Source organism: Vicia villosa, unplaced genomic scaffold (genome assembly GCF_029867415.1).
Source record: "Vicia villosa cultivar HV-30 ecotype Madison, WI unplaced genomic scaffold, Vvil1.0 ctg.004854F_1_1, whole genome shotgun sequence".
Classification (NCBI taxonomy): Eukaryota; Viridiplantae; Streptophyta; class Magnoliopsida; order Fabales; family Fabaceae; genus Vicia; species Vicia villosa.
Window position 1 is genome coordinate 66,688 of NW_026706526.1, and position 13,764 is coordinate 80,451.

The window sequence follows — 13,764 nt, forward strand, 5'->3', positions numbered from 1 at the left end:
TAAACTTTTGGTTTCAAAGAGCAAAGCAATTAAGAGCCCATGGAAAACCATGGATGCAAAGGGTGCCTTACACCTTCCCTTTGCATAATTACCCCTCGAACCCTATTTTATTTAAAAGGTTTTTCCTGTTCTTTTAGCCTTTCCGATATTTGGATAAAATAAAAGTCGGTGGTGACTCTTGCTTAACCTCGACATTTTCGATTATAAAAGTCAGTTCACCGTATTACACACCTTCAATTTGCATTGGCAGTGGTGTTTCAAATATTGAACCATCATCTTCATCATCTAAGCTGACATTTCTCATGTGAAGTGGTGGATTATACAGATCCATAAGAACCTGTTGTTTCCCCACATCCATTTCATCACCCAAATCTCCACTATCGCCACTAAAAAGATTTTGAGAATTTACGTACCTGACTTCCTTAGCATCGTTGTCGTCTCCAACCTCTTCGTTTGGGAGAAATGGCTCGTTTTGTGTTACAAGGGGTGGTGACATTGGAATAATCGACTCCTGACTCATATAATTTTGGGTTTGAGATGGCTCAGCGTGATACATTGGTTGTGTTTCTTGATGTGCCTCCACAATACACGCATATAGTTCAATAACATCTGAACAATTATACGTAATGTGGCATTGAAACATAGACCGAACATCGTTGTCATTTTCGATCTTTGTGGTTGTATAGGACATGCTACCGTCAACCGGACTAAAAAAAGGATATCGATAAAAAATGTCGGTTACGATCATTTGAAGTTTATTTTGGATACGTTCTTTGAGATGAGAAAAATTGGCGTTAGGGTTGATTTTGAGTTTTTGTGAGTCTATGTTTTGAAATACGACCCCAACATTGATGTCGGGAAAAATTAATCCGTTGTAGTGGACTTGAATGTTAAAACTATTTGGAGACATTTTTGTTCCGGTGTCACAAAATGAGACTGGTTTGAGCTTAATATACACAATGGAAAAAAAATAGAAGACTACATGTGACCCACGCATGCAAGACACGTGGGAATTCTGCATGTCCCTCCCTTAGCTTGAGGCCGCCGTTTTGAATGGAGGCCATGTGAAGGGTGTGACCGCCATTTTGAATGGAGGGCACCTATAGAATGTGACCGCCATTTTGAACGGAGTGCACATGCATGCCAAGTCTAATCCAATTCTGTATAAATGCAGACATGCTGCATGCAACCTATTACACAATAGTTCTCCATATGGCTATCTTTATTGGAGTAGTGCACATTATTGCTCCGAGCTGTTCAAATGATATTGTTTCCGATAATATTTTATCTGATCCTATATAAGTGACTTTGATGGAGTCGTTCAATTTTTCTGACATTAAGTCTCAGATACATCAAGTCACTGCAATTGACCGAGAAATTGTTGAAATTTGCTACAAAAAACCCTATTTGAATTCAAATGGGTTGTTGTTATATTCAGAGACGAAGATCAAAACTGATGAAGACGTACGGGAAATGTTTGCGAATTTTTTATTTTTCATCAACATATGTCCTATGGAATTGTATGTAAAATTTCGTAGAACAGTTGAAGAAATTTTATCAATGTGTAAAAATCCTAATTAATGGATCTAACCAAGTGCAATAAATATGTAACCATACTATTAAATATTATAACTTCACAACCACCTACCAATTTCTTCTATAAATAGGTAGTTCATATTTCATTTTCATCATCCCAATCTCAACACTCTCATCACTTATCTCTTTCCTTGAAATTCTTTCTCTTCATATAAAATGTCTTTCCTCTGGTTTGGTGATAAACATAGGGGAACACCCGAACATGCTGCGGTACCGATTTAAATATATTTAGATTCATGTTTATATCAATGTTTATGTTTATATTAATGTTTCTATTTATATATTTAGATAATGTTTTTTATATATTTATATATTTATATTTATATATTTATATATTTATATATTTATATATTTATATATTTATATATTTATATATTTATATATTTATATATTTATATATTTATATATTTATATATTTATATATTTATATATTTATATATTTATATATTTATATATTTATATATTTATATAATTTTTTTTATACTCTCATCACTTATATTATATATTTATACAATTTTTTTTACAGCTTGCTGATCCTGAACAGTTTAGAACAAGAACCCATAAAAAATTAGATGCTCCTGATGTTATTCTACCTTATTTGGCGAGATCGGGTTTTGCAACCGTAGCAAGGATACCACATATCCATATAGACACAAGTTTCGTAATGGCCTTACTCGAAAGATGGAGACCCGAGACACATACATTTCATTTTCCAACTGGTGAGTGTACCATAACGTTGGAAGATGTGAGTATGTTACTGGGTCTACGTGTCAACGGTAATGCTGTAGCCGGTCCTACCAAAGTAGACTTGGACTTGTGGGAAGAATTTTTGGGCGTTCAACCACCACGTACAGCTTTAAAAGGTCGGATGGTTCTAATATCTTGGCTTAAATCACTGTTAGCTAATAATCCAGTAAATGAAAATTCAACTGTGGGACACTTAACTACATACACTAAAAATGTTAATCTGCTTTTAATTGGCTTATCCTTAATGCCCGGTAAAACTAGTAAATATGTGCATCTCATGTGGGTGCCATTGCTACAAGATTTGGATAGATGCAATACATATAGCTGGGGATCAGCCGTGTTAGCCTATCTTTATAGGGAAATATGTAAGTCGGTAAACGTTGAAGTCGATGGAATGGGAGGGTGTGTTGAACTGCTCCAAGCTTGGGGATATACTCGATTGGCTTTTTTGGCACCCATCACTTCGGAGCTACCATCATTTCCGTACGCTGCGAGGTTCGTATTTTTTAACCATCTTTTTTTATTACTTATTATATTACAATATTTTAGCATTATATATTCTTACATTTAATTTATTCTTACATAGGTGGGCTGCAAAAAAGAAAAAAAATGAAGGATACCCCTAGACATTATCTCCTTGGATACCGTAATCTTATCGATCACATGGTCCATGGAAACGTAAAATATCTATCTATATTTTTTTACACCATAAATCACTTCAATTTTATTATTAATTAAATTTGATTTTTATTCTGCAACAGTTTATATGGAGACCATATATCAACTTACCGCCCCTGGATAATAACGACCACACAATTTGGAATGCAACTGTGCCGATCATATGCTTTTGGATTGTCGAATGGCATCAGTCTGATAGGGTGAAGTTGCAATTTGGGTTCCATCAAGAAGTACCGCCCCCACCACGTTGCCTAAAAGAACACCATGAAATGACGATGAAAGAATCATGGAGAACTCCGTATACTCAATTGTACCGCAGGGAGCACCAAAAATGGAGAAACGTGGCCAGACATTGCCTGACTGGACCTACGGTTGACCCACATTCGATGCCAACTAACGACTATATGACTTGGTATAGATCATTGCCGTATACGTACGCTTCTGGAAATCAATGGCTTGTTGATCCACGCACTCAACCTTCCTCCTCCCAAATGCCGCCTACCCAACCACAAACATTCAACATCCCACCATTCGCACAACCCTCCTCGTCCAACATATACGACCAACCATCCCAAAATTACCAAACACCACAACAACCACAATCCTCATACAATCCGACCCAACACCAAACTCAGTACACCCCATTGTAACAAACCAATTACCCTTTCCAAACACCACAACAACCAATACATTTCATGTATGAAAATACACAACAACAATACCTCCTTCCACCCCTCCAATTCACTCCAATCTCTAACCCCAACTTCAACCAAACATACTCATCTCAACATCCATCTAGCTCAAATTACTCCGACTGTTATGTTGCGACCGTAGACTCCGCTAATCCCACCTCAACATCACATCAATCAACCGCCTTTCCAACAAATTTGGACTTCGAAAATTTCAACCTGTCATACCCCAAAATTTGCCCATACTATTTCTCTTGTACAAATTCAGATCAAGACACAAAGTTCCAAAACACACTCTCCTAAGCAAGGATAAGAAATTAGGGTTTTGTTATTCCAAAGGAAAATCAGTGAATCAGTGGCTCTAAAGCATCCCACATGGCTTATGACATCTCACATTACCCCTATGACAAGTTTCAAGTCTCAGCTCAAAGGATTGGTCACTCAAATGTTCAGAAGGTCAACAGTCGACTAGACTGACTTAAATGTCAACTGTGGTCAAAGTACAGTCAAAATTCCAGACTTTTTGTCAAGATCCTAATATTGAAGTATCATTCACCATTTGATCAAGTATTGATCATGGTTCATCAAGGAAAGATCAAAAATCAACAAATCAAAAAGTTTCTAAATGAGGGTTTGTATAGGAAAAGTCAACTGAACTTTTACCAACCATAACTCTCACATGGAACATCAGAAATTTTCCATCGAAAGCTCAGTTTGAAGAAAATTTGATTCTCTACAACTTTGTCTCTACATGCCAAGTCTAAAAATGTTTTTTTTGAGAGATATGGACCAAAACATTATAGGTCCTTTTCAAAAGTCAACCAAAAGTCACTTTTTTCAAAAGGACACACAAGCAGCATGTAAAATAATTTTGATATGAGACCAAAGACACTGGTTAGAGGACACATCGAGCTTTCCAAAAAGTCTTATAACACCTTCACGGATCAAAATTGGAAAAGTTATGAATGGTGCAAGGTGGATGATTGTTAGAGGATGTACAAAGGATACGTTGAGCAATTTTGAGTCTTTACACCAATGGGCCTAAGTTTGAATCTCTAAACATGATCATGAGTGCACTAGAAGCCCATAATCCCAGGCCTTCATTTTATTATTTCTATTATTTTTATTATATTAATATTTTTTATATTGGGTTTTTGTTTATAAAAATTCAATTTAAAAATAAATAATTGGTGAAAATAATCAAAGATTTAATTGGGATTATGCTTCTATTAAAGATTGAGAAATTTATTCAAAGTCAATCAAGTGGAAACATGAGAGTCAATTTGAGTAATTTGGAAATATGTGACTATTGGGCCTATCATTTAGATTCTAAGAAGGCCCGTGACTTTAAGAGAAGTCTCTAATTCCACATTTTATTTTTGTGAATTTATTAATATTTATTTGAGTTTTATTTCATTTAAAATATTAAATAAATCATAAAAAATAATAATAATGATAATTGGATTAAAGTACAAGATTCAGTTAATTTCTTTTTAGAAGCCAAATCAGATTTTTGAGGGCAAGAGATCGTGCGGATGATTGGTGGCTTGATTGGCATGATTAAAAACCAAAATAGAAGTTTGTTATACCTCTTCCAAAAATCAAATCTTCATGATCCAAATTACAGAGATTGAAATTATAAATCCTGACCTAGTGTGATGCTGTATATATATACACAACAATTCTAAGCTTAGGAGGTTTTTTTCTTGGCCGCAGCAAGACAGATAGCAAAAGCTCAAAAAACGTGAAGGTCAAGTGCCATGGCAAACAGATTTTGAAGCTAATTCAGACTACTATAAGCATCTAAAACGAATCCTTGGTGGTGACTTTTGAACAAGAATCAACACTCGGTTTCAGTCAAAGGACGCTGAAACGCGTCTTCGCGTTCACGTTTTTGTGTCGAACGTTTTCGGACTCATACTCATTCATGGATGAATCCTAAACCGTTTTTGAATATTCAATTGTGTTTATAATGCTGTTTGTAAGCTACTGGTGTCGTTCAATTTGAATTTTGTTGCAGGTTGAAGGAGCTGCCATTGTTAGGGTTCCAAAGCTTCGAATTCGGGCTTTGCAAACCAGGCAAAATCAGACGAAACCAAGGCTACAGACATGCTCGGGAGGAAAATCCGGTTCATTCTAGGGTTTAATCTTGAATATATATTAAGCATAGTGGATTTTCGCAGGTTGCAGCTTTATGGAAACACTAAGAAAGCGTTGCCTAAAGATTCTGAGTTTCAGAAAATTCAACGAAGGGGAAGAAGATGCCAGGCGCGCGTGTTTTAAAATTTGAAACTTGGTTTCTTAATATATTACATGACGCGCGTGTTTCACTCAACGTAGGAAATTGGCACAGATGGTTGAAACGTATTGCTGGTATCCAAAGAGACCTTGGTTCGATCCCCATGTTTTTACGTTTTATTTTCCTGATTTTTGTTGAGTTGTTTGTTATGTTTATCCACCTGATCCCACGCATCTCACGTGCAAGCGCGTCCCATACAGCCTCACGTTCCAGCCTTCAGATTCCCTCCTTCTTCAATCCAACGCACCTGGGCACGAAGGTGCATCATAGATCTCATGCGCCTGCCACACCAGATTCCAGCTAAGTTTTTCCAAATTTTTTATTTTTTAATTACATAACTTCTTTTATATATTTATATTTATGTATAGGTTTTTTATTTATTTGTTTTTTTTTTTGGCTTTGTTAAAATTATATATATATATATATATATATATATATATATATGTTCTAAAAAACTTTTTTTAATATAATAATAAAATTTAATTTATTTTTTTATATATCTATTTATTTATATTACATTTATTAATTATCTTGAAAGAACCCACAGTAACATTGAAATTTCTAGAGAGAGATGCTCCTCCTTCTCTCTAGAAAATTTTTTCCCAACCCTTTAGGGTTTGGTGGCTCTTCTCCACCTCCATGGTGGTCCTCTCCTTCCACCTCTATGGTGGCACCCTCCCTCTCTTTTGAGAGAACTTTCTTCTCCATCCCTCTTCCTTCTCATTCCCTCATCATAGCCAAACTTTTCACCAGAATCTCCCTCTCTCAACCACTACCAACCGCCAAGTTTTCTTCTCTTCTTTTAAGGCCGCCACCGGAACCACCACCTCCAAGAAGAAATGGCAAGTTAGTTGTGATTTTTCTACACACCTCAAACACAACAACAATGGATGCTCCTCTCCTTCAACGAACTGCTCATACAACTCCGTTGTCCGAAATTTGTCGTCCACCACCGAAGCCGCCATGGTTATACAGTATGCAAATTCTAACAAGGATGTTTAACTTCGGTTTATTAATTTATGTTTTGTGTTTTTGTGTTTTAGTGGTAAATGATGCACTCTTGGTGTTTGACAAAATGCCTCAAAAGAGTTTTGTGTCTTATAGCATGTTTATGTGTGTCTATTGGCATTTCATAGGGATTGAGGAAGCTTATGAGTTCAACATCTATTCCATAACTATCTCTAGTCATCTATTAATTTGTGAACACTCAAAAAATTGGGGCAATTTTGAGACCAAAGAAAGTCGAAATGTGCAAACACAAGTCAAAGAAATCATCCTTAATTGGATTTGGAAAAAGACTATGGATTCTCACTTCTACATTGCCATTGATGGTGTTTGCAAGAGAGTGGATTGCTCGTTGATATGTCATTGGATTTGGTTTGGTTGTGCCTTAGCTTTTGAAAATTATATGTATAATGTCTCTTATGACTATGTAGTGTTTTATGTTAGAAGTGCTTTTAGGCTATGTATGGAGTATGTTCCATTTCAATTGTGTCCTAACATTTGTTATTCTTGCTTGATTGAATATTAATGAAGCTTGTTTTTCTATCAAAAAAAAAAACATTTATTAATTATCTTTCTTACTATTTATTTTATTTTCTTAGTATTATATATTTATTTATTTTAAAAATCATATCTATCTTATTTTAATCAATAAAAATTCATAAAAAATACCTTCGTGTCCGATTTTATTTTCTTTTCTCGATTTAATTAATTAGGTCACAAGACCAATAATTAATGAGGTCGCCCACGTTATTTTATTCAATTCGTACCCTAATCAGGGTTCACGAGAATTAACCATACACTGAGAATATTTCTTTTCTGTGCCTTTTCAGGATTGACTTTTCAAATACACTCCGACTACGCGCCTTCAAGATCCGAAGCTAAGTCTTTAATTTAATTATTATTTTAAAGTCTATTTTGTTTCCTTTTGTTTTAGGGTTTACCCTTTAAACCTGGTTTTGAACTTGCATACACTCACACTTTTTTCTGCCTTTGCTTTTGCCATATATTTTCAAGGTCAACCCCGAGGCTTCCTCCAACTGTCAACCATGTCAGATCAAATTCAAAATGCAAAGCTAAGTACCTTTGTATTTATTTATTCTTAATTTCTTCATCTTTTATTTTTATTACGTTTAGCAATATTCGCCTCTGAACCGATAATGCACTCACTAATCTTTTGTTTGCTATTTTTCCCACCTTTTCAGGGTTTGTCAATTGCCAAAGCGTTGAGTATTGGTAACCCTAAACCCTAATCTCACTTATATTATTACTTGTTTCAAACCTATTTGTTTTATTTTATCCCGCTGGTTTCAATTCCCCTCTCCTCCGCTGGTTGCAATTTCCCTTCCCCATTATTACGGTTTATATTAAACTGCGTGGTTAGTAATCCTAGGGAGTGCAAGCCTCTAATGAATTTAGATAATTAATTATAAGATAATTTTCTGAATATAATCACATGATTGGTGCACACACGCACACTTTTGGGTAAACCTCTCTGTTGCCTGTTGCTTGTTGCCTTGTTGCCTTGTGTTTTTGCAGAATAGCCAGTCCCTCGAATACGAGGATACCTCAGCCCTGTTGCCTCGATTAAAGATCATGGTCCCTAATGATGCTGCCTTCGATACACATGATCTCGACCCTCGGAAGTTGCCTACGAAAAGGCTGAGGTATCCTCTTGCTGCCTACGAAAAGGCTATTCTGGTTCTTCCCTCAGACTACCTGCCTCTCTATGGCATGGGACAGTCTTAAGGCGAACGAACTCTCGATGACCCTTCAACCTCCAAATGAAAGGCTTCCTGCCCTCTTATGGCAAGGATAGACCCTTTCACCCTGAAAGGCTAAAAGAACTTCTTTTTCAAACTATAAGGTAATTTACCCTTAATTGCTTTGCCTTGCTCTAAAAAAACCTTTTTCATATTCTTTCTCATAACTCTTCAATAAGGCTACGCTCATTTACGAGCTAAAGTCCTTATCTTTTTTTTTACATTTTTTGAAACTTTTGACTTCAAAACTAAAGAGCAAAGCAATTAAGAGCCCATGGAAAACCATGGATGCAAAGGGTGCCTTAGACCTTCCCTTTGCATAATTACCCCCCGAACCCTAAAAGGTTTTTCCTGTTCTTTTAGCCTTTCTGAATATTTGGATAAAATAAAAGTCGGTGGCGACTCATGCTTAACCGCGACATTTCAATATAAAAGTCAGTTCACCGTATTACAGAACTGGCGACTCTGCTGGAGAGAATTTTCTTATAAAAGAGGGGTTACCTTAAAAGTATAGGATTCACTTAATTGTTTTCTATTGTTTGCTTTGTTTGTTTTATTTTTCAGGGGCGTTTTGGGAATTAAATGAAGGACGAATCCTATTCCCGGATTCAAGAACACTTAAGATTAGGAGTGGCATAGTCATGGAGACCTCTTTCACATATGTGGGAGATGAGTCAATATGAAGTTCACACTTGAGTTAGGACTCCATAACATATGCACACCTTTCTCATATGAGGGAGGTCTATGTATGTGTCTGTGGGTGCGCCGGAGCTCAAGGACCTTTAGTTACCCTTAACCCATCCTGGCCTTTAGGAACGTAGTGGGGGGACTACTCTTGACAAATGTTAAGAACTAGTCGCTACCGATGCTACAATTCAGATAGGTTCTCTCTCAAAGTATAATTGCATGGTGCAAATGCATCATGTCCGAGGGTGCTTTAGAAGGGCTGACAATTCTGGATAACTTATAGAACCTGTTGCTGAAATCTCCTTATCCATAGAAATACCCTTGGGAAGGACACCTGATCAGACTCCATGCAAGCCTTAAGCCAAAAATTGTGTGACTTATGTGACTTGCGTGACTTGCCTGTGTTTGCTACTAACCTTCGTTTCCTTGCAGGTTTCGTTAAAATGACTTGTTTGTCCTTACTATCTCACACTACGCCTAATGCATTGCATTCACATGACATCATGACATCATAAGCATAACATGATTTAACTAACCCTTTCAAGGATCTTAGGAATTTAGGGCGCACAATTTCAGGTGCTCTTATCAAGGACTGAATTCCTATCTAGGGGCAAGAGGATTTATTTTCCTCTGGTCACGTACCTTCCAATTCAAAGACACCGCACCTATCAAGGGGAAAAAGGATTTATTTTCCTTTGGCCTTATACCTTCCAATTCAAAGGCTCAGTACCTATCAAGGGGCAAGAGGATTTATTTTCCTCTAGCCATGTACCTTCAAATTCAGAGATATCCTGAATCAGAGGCGATGACCCACTGGATATGGTGAGCTTGATTCTCAAAGAAAGACATTCAAAGACAAAAGTCAGAATTCTTCAGACAGAGACGCGACCAAACCATTTTCTAATGTTGCTAACTAAATTCCTAAAGATCCTTAAAAAGACCGCATTTGCATTCATAACATCACCTAAAACTAACTTTTCCTTTCAGGTCGACCAACTGGTCAGACAAATACCATCAACAAATCATTCCAATCAGATGAACATTCTGGAAGCTTGACCCCCAGACTTCTGAAACATTCCAATTAGATATACATTCCGGAATCTCGAACCCCAGACATTCTGAATATTCCAAACAGATGCACATTCTGGAAGCATGACCCCCAGACTTCTGAAACATTCCAATCAGATATACATTCCGGAAGCTCGAACCCCGGACATTCTGAAAGTTCCAATCAGATGAACATTCTGGAAGCTTGACCCCCAGACTTCTGAAACATTCCAATCAGATATACATTCCGGAAGCTCGAACCCCGAACATTCTGAAAAGTTCTTATCAGATACACACTCCGGAAGCTCGAACCCCGGATACTCCGAATCTCTACACCAGTTCCACAACAACGACGCAAGCCAGATGCACCTAGGCGTCAACTCACCAAGATCAAAATATCGTTGGCTCAAGCATTACAACATTTGTTGAAGATCAAATTGATTACTCTGAGGGATGCTCCAAAGAATTCTAACACCTCCACTCCTGGATATAAACTCGATATGAGGTGCACGTACCATTCCAACAGTCCTGGACATTACACCAACGATTGCTGGACATTGAAGATTAAGATCCAAGATCTGATCAATGACGGAGAAATCAAATTCAACCCTCATGAAAACTCCTGTGGTGATCGCCGCTCCTATGCCTAGTCATGACAAGACTGATTGACGTCTAGACGGACGAACTTTTGGATCATTAGATTTACCTTCATTTGCAATTTCTATTCTGTTTGTTTAAACATTCGACTTATGATAGATATTATATGTTTTAATAATCATCATCATTGCATTGCATATGTTTGTCTTGAATAAATTATTTCGCTACCACTCATTTTAAATTATGCCTTTACTTTGCATGTGTTTTGTGATGCTCAATTCCTGCTAAGCTGTAAGCCTTTTAAGGGAGGATGACGAAAATGATACCGCAACTTCATACAGTATGCTTTCTAACGGACTATGTTGATGATGTACAGGCATTGTTTCAATTCCTAAACAGTGGAGATATAAGGATGTTAATCCCTCGTCAATCCCTTTGAGCCTAAGAAGTAGAAGTTTCTTTCTTGTACTAATTAAAACCCTTGATCATAACCTGGGGCAGGGTAGTTCTCAGTTAATTTGGCTGTGCAGTCTATATTAAGAGAATCATTCAGTACACCTTTCAACAAAGGTTTCAATCACAAGTGTCCATCCGCACACATCAAAGAAGTGTTGGAGATGTCAGTCAAAAGCCAATGATGGTTCATCAATCATTAAGCAAGGCAGTTAATTTCTTTCAAAAAATGAATGAATGGAAAAACATATATACAAAGAAAAGCCTGCTAAGTCAAAATCAAAAAAAGAAGACTTAGGCAAAAGTCAAGGCATCCCGCTGATTGTAAGCTCAAAATAGACAGTTTAGGCAAAAGTTAGGGATATCAAAAAGATGAAAAGAGAAGTCAATAAATTTCTGAACAACACAATATTGTGACTACCAAAAGGAAGAAGTGACTGCCACCTCAAAAGTTCTCTTTGCTTGTGAACCATCATCATTATCAAAGGCGCAAATCCAAAAGTCTCTTGGAACCTGAATGCATAAGTTGAATTAACTAAGCTTAGGACTGAAGATCATCACGAAGAGGGGTGGGTCCAATCAAATTTCGAGCCTTTATCCTTTGTTTCTTAAACCGTGAACCAAGCCACGTTACAACCCTTGAAAGTCCTAATTGAAGCATGGTTAGTTCGAAAGCATACTATCACCAAAAAGGTATCCCGACTCCTTAAGGTTTACTAAAATGCTGAGTCGATATTTCGCTTCTACAAAAATAGCATGTTTTTACAAATATCATGATTTTACATCTCTTGCTTTAATGGTTTTTCAAAAAAACTCAAGACAAACGTATGCACTGCATCTCATGAATTCATTATTAAACGTATTCTGCTTCATAATTTCAAATGTTAGCATCAGAAAGAACTTGCGCAAGGTACAACTAATGACTGGAAGTTATCCCGACATACAAGATTACTCCGAGAAGCAATGTCTCCTATGTATACAAGGGGCATGACATGTTTTGCCCAATCAATCTGGGGCAATCAAGTCAAGGTTCCAAGAATCTCTCAAAAGCCAAACAGTCAGGGGCATCATCCTAAGTTTACGATTACTAGGGGCATGTCGCCTACAATATACACTTCATAAAGTCCCCGCGAAGTGAATCTCTTCAAGTTCCTACTAGCAGGGGCAAATCTATGAAAGTCCAGTTTGACATCTTGATCAATACTTAGTGGTGTGTCCTAATCAAATCCAGGAATGGCAGTTACTATAATACTGGGGGCAACTTTCACCCATGTCTCCCCACAGAGCCGGGTTCACAAGATCATATCCCCACAGAGTAATCATTAAGAAGATATCTTCAAACGCTCCCGACAAAGACATGGCTCCCCAACAGAGTTTACATCTTCAACACTACCGGTTCTTTAACACTTTGCTCTTCTCCAACATGGTTTATTAATATCTCTAGTCCCTAGTCAGGGTACATCAAGTTACTGGTCATCCCCAAGCAAAAATCATAAATCCCAAGCTACACATCTTCAAAACAAGATCAGACATCAAAATCACAAAGGCATAGAGATTTATTTTCTCAATCAAGACAACATAAATCACATATCATATGTCATAAACATATTCATACATTGCATACATTACCTCGTAATGAATTCATCCATAACATACAAAGTTTCTCATTTATTTTGAGGGACTCATTACATAATACATGCATCATGACATTGCACAACTATACCTATTGCAGGATACAGGTACCGACAAATGAACGAAATCTCCAACTTTCCAAGATCTAATTCAGCTACTACGAATGGTAATGACACGGTCAACGCTCGAAGATCTAATTCATTTACCACGAACGGTAATGACACGATCATTTTCAAAGATCTAATTCAGTTACTACGAACGGTACTGACACGGTCAACTCTCAGAGATCTAATTCTATCATCACGAACGATGTAGACACGATCACTGACCTTCCCAGTCTAATTCAGTTACTACGAACAGTGCTGACACGACAAGAGAATCTAATTCTATCATCACGAACGATGTAGACACGATTATCTCTCCAAGATCTAATTCAGTTACTACGAACGGTACTGACACGATCAACTCTCAGAGATCTAATTCCATCATCACGAACGGTGGACACGATCAACTGTTTCTAAAGTCTAATTCAGTTACTACGAACGGTGCTGACACGACAAGAGATCTAATTCTA

General features: G+C 37.0%; 1 protein-coding gene across 1 annotated transcript; it reads left to right on the forward strand.

Annotated features, from left to right (window-relative positions):
• The first annotated feature begins 1,752 nt into the window (after positions 1-1,752).
• On the forward strand, positions 1,753-3,671 carry LOC131642348 (serine/threonine-protein phosphatase 7 long form homolog). Its single transcript, XM_058912610.1, has 3 exons — positions 1,753-1,806; positions 2,123-2,842; positions 3,105-3,671. Exons 1-3 carry the CDS (start codon positions 1,753-1,755, stop codon positions 3,669-3,671), a joined length of 1,341 nt encoding a protein of 446 aa, XP_058768593.1.
• Positions 3,672-13,764: the final 10,093 nt, after the last annotated feature.